General features: G+C 42.0%; 1 protein-coding gene across 1 annotated transcript; it reads right to left on the reverse strand.

The window, feature by feature from the left end:
• Nucleotides 1–399: 399 nt before the first annotated feature.
• On the reverse strand, nucleotides 400–2,365 carry LOC144706123 (Cyclophilin-like peptidyl-prolyl cis-trans isomerase family protein). The gene is made up of 6 exons (XM_078579024.1): nucleotides 2,228–2,365; nucleotides 2,046–2,141; nucleotides 1,856–1,917; nucleotides 1,253–1,386; nucleotides 1,000–1,084; nucleotides 400–637 (listed from the first exon to the last, which is right to left on the reverse strand). Exons 1-6 carry the CDS (start codon nucleotides 2,297–2,299, stop codon nucleotides 592–594), a joined length of 495 nt encoding a protein of 164 aa, XP_078435150.1. The 5' UTR covers nucleotides 2,300–2,365; the 3' UTR covers nucleotides 400–591.
• Nucleotides 2,366–2,587: the final 222 nt, after the last annotated feature.

The following is a 2,587-nucleotide window of genomic DNA, read 5'->3' on the forward strand; positions in this document are numbered from 1 at the left end:
TCAAGTCGCACGTGCGACTTGACTCAACGTTGCCTCTTGGTGGCGCATCTCTGGTACGTTCTTGAAAAGAATGTATCACTATTCTACTGATATTATAGGGTTTTTCTCCAGTGCCCCTGAATCTCTCACTTTCTTTCTCTCTCTGTGTCTCCCCTTAGATCATCCCAAACGTTAACAGTATGCATACCTATTAAACAAAGAGTTATCTGCATTCTTTTAGAGTTAATTCTAAGATCTTATTTCATCACACCTTTAAAGCCAGAACTTTACCCTATTCTCCAACATCCATCTCTTTCAAACGTCACACCCTACTGTAAGATAGTTGGATCAATTCGTAAACGTCCAGATTTGATGGTCAAGGGAAAAGAAAATGTGGGTCCATAATGATAAAATAGGAAGTGGAAAATAATAAATGCCTATCATCACTAGAATGTTGATTGAGAGGAAATATGAATAATCCACACATTAGCTAAAGACCCACTACCTGGAAGAAATCCATAATGAGTCCCACAGACAACATGAGAACATCACACTCAAGATCCATGATCATATGTCTCTGCTGATTATATGACCTCCGTCGCTCCTTCGCTTTTAGTCTTTGACTGTGGCCCTTAATATCTTCACTTCGTGGATTGGCCTGCAAGGTTCCCAGGATACACGAGTTTGTAATATTGAAAGTAGAAACATGTTGAATGAAGTAAAAACAAAAGAAAAAAGAATAAGTAGCATGATCGATGATAGCAAAAAAAAGATATGTTTTTTCTGGAAAAAAGATAGCACGGTAATGAGCGTCAGATGGGAGAGATTAGCTAACCTTGAAAAAAACACTGTTGCTATCATACCTTTCAAACCGTTCATCCAAAATGGGCACCATTAGAATCCTTTATAATCTTCATGTTTGAGATTCCATAGTGTAATTTCATGTTTTTCTCTTCTTTTTTGGTTTACGTAAACATAAAAGGAGATGAGATTAGAGGACTCCAAGTTCAGAATTCTCACCTGTCATTTTTATCAGTTTGTACACTTCCCAAACGCCTGATCACTTCCATTCCTGAACATACTCGGCCAAAAATGGTATGCTTTCCTGGTAAATAAACAGCAGAAAAAAGTCATGGACTGACTGAGATTCTGGGTCCAAGAGAATTTCTCCAATTAAAAGCGCAAAAAGTTGTTTCAGCGATTCATTTGGATCGAAGCTTGCTATAGAATCTAAGATATGAGCCACAAATTGAGAAAGGGTAAATTTATTAACCATCCAGAGCCTGCGCCGGTGCCAGAGTGATGAAGAACTGGCTACCGTTGGTGTTCGGGCCAGCATTTGCCATTGAGATAATCCCAGCTCCTGTGTGCTTCAGCTCTGGCCTAATCTCATCCTCGAACTTTTGGCTGAAAAAAACACCAATTAAACAATCTTAATAAACCCACAGTCGGCAACAGATGGTGTTATCTCCACAGTCTATCCGGGTTTTAGTTTTCAGTTTCAACTCTGGCATTATCTCATCCTCAAACTTTGGCTGCAAAATCCGCATCTAATCGTTTTAGTCATATCAAATGTTAGTGTCAGCATTTCATATCATACTATCTCGCCTTTTCATCCAGGATTAAAGCTTTTTTGTAGAAAATAAACGCGACCGTAATGTTGGAAATCCCTCTCTGAAGTATCAGTAGCAATGTCCGGGTAGCAAGATCAAGATCAGATGCTTCGGTCCAGAATCAATCAATTCTGAATATTAATGAGATTCCTGATTTGTTGCAAAAAATCCTTGTTTTAAAATTCAAAAATCCTCATACCCGTGACACATTCCAAATTCTATATCGACAAGGGAATAAGTTCACAGAAAAAGGAGATGCTGACCCATAGATTGACTCCCCGCCCCTTCCTGTCCCAGTAGGATCTCCACCTTGCACAACGAAGTCCTGAACCAAAGAAAAAACCCTAGCTCGCTTCCCCCGAAGAACAAACGGCGGAAGAAGAAGACTTGCAACGAGAAGAAAATTCTAAAGGGAAACCTCCAAAGCAGGTGCAAGTAAGACGAGAAAAAAACCTTGATAATCCGGTGGAAGAGAACGTTGTCGTAGTATCCCCGCCTGGCGAGCTCCACGAAGTTCCTGCACGTCTTGGGAGTGTGCTTGTGGTACATCTGCAAAGAGAAGAGCAAGATCATGTCTTCTTGGACCGAGAAAATCACAGAAAACCTGGAATTTGAGATGGAATTCTGAAGAAAACCTCCAGTGTGAAGGGGCCCATGGATGTCTCCAGGGTCACCTCTGGCGTATCTCCATCGTCTGCTCCCAGCATCTTCCTCTTCCTCTTCCTCTGGCCAGAATGAACAGTGTTCTCTTTCAAAAACTAACCCCCTCTGGTCTATTTATAGGGAGCTCCCAACTCCCAAGTATTGTGCAGGGACGCGGCGGGACGGTAATTTCGTCGGTAGACGAAAAAATCGTCCCGTCCTGGACTTCAGACGATTGACGAGACGAAGAACTGTTTGCCTGTCTCCGGACGGGACGATTGCTTCCGTCCATGGACGAAATAACCGTCCCGTCTAGGGCCTTGAACGGGGGATGAGATGGCTATTTCGTCCTG

Source organism: Wolffia australiana, chromosome 7 (assembly GCF_029677425.1).
Source record: "Wolffia australiana isolate 7733 chromosome 7, ASM2967742v1".
NCBI classification, from domain to species: domain Eukaryota; kingdom Viridiplantae; phylum Streptophyta; class Magnoliopsida; order Alismatales; family Araceae; genus Wolffia; species Wolffia australiana.

Bases quoted from the DNA above. Each gene is read 5' to 3' on its own strand.
- LOC144706123 (XM_078579024.1), bottom strand. From the start codon at position 2,299: ATGCTGGGAGCAGACGATGGAGATACGCCAGAGGTGACCCTGGAGACA. The intron at 2,142-2,227 runs GTTTTCTTCAGA...TTCTCTTTGCAG, and splicing joins TGGGCCCCTTCACACTGGAG to ATGTACCACAAGCACACTCC. The intron at 1,085-1,252 runs GTTAATAAATTT...TTTATTTACCAG, and splicing joins ACCGGCGCAGGCTCTGGATG to GAAAGCATACCATTTTTGGC.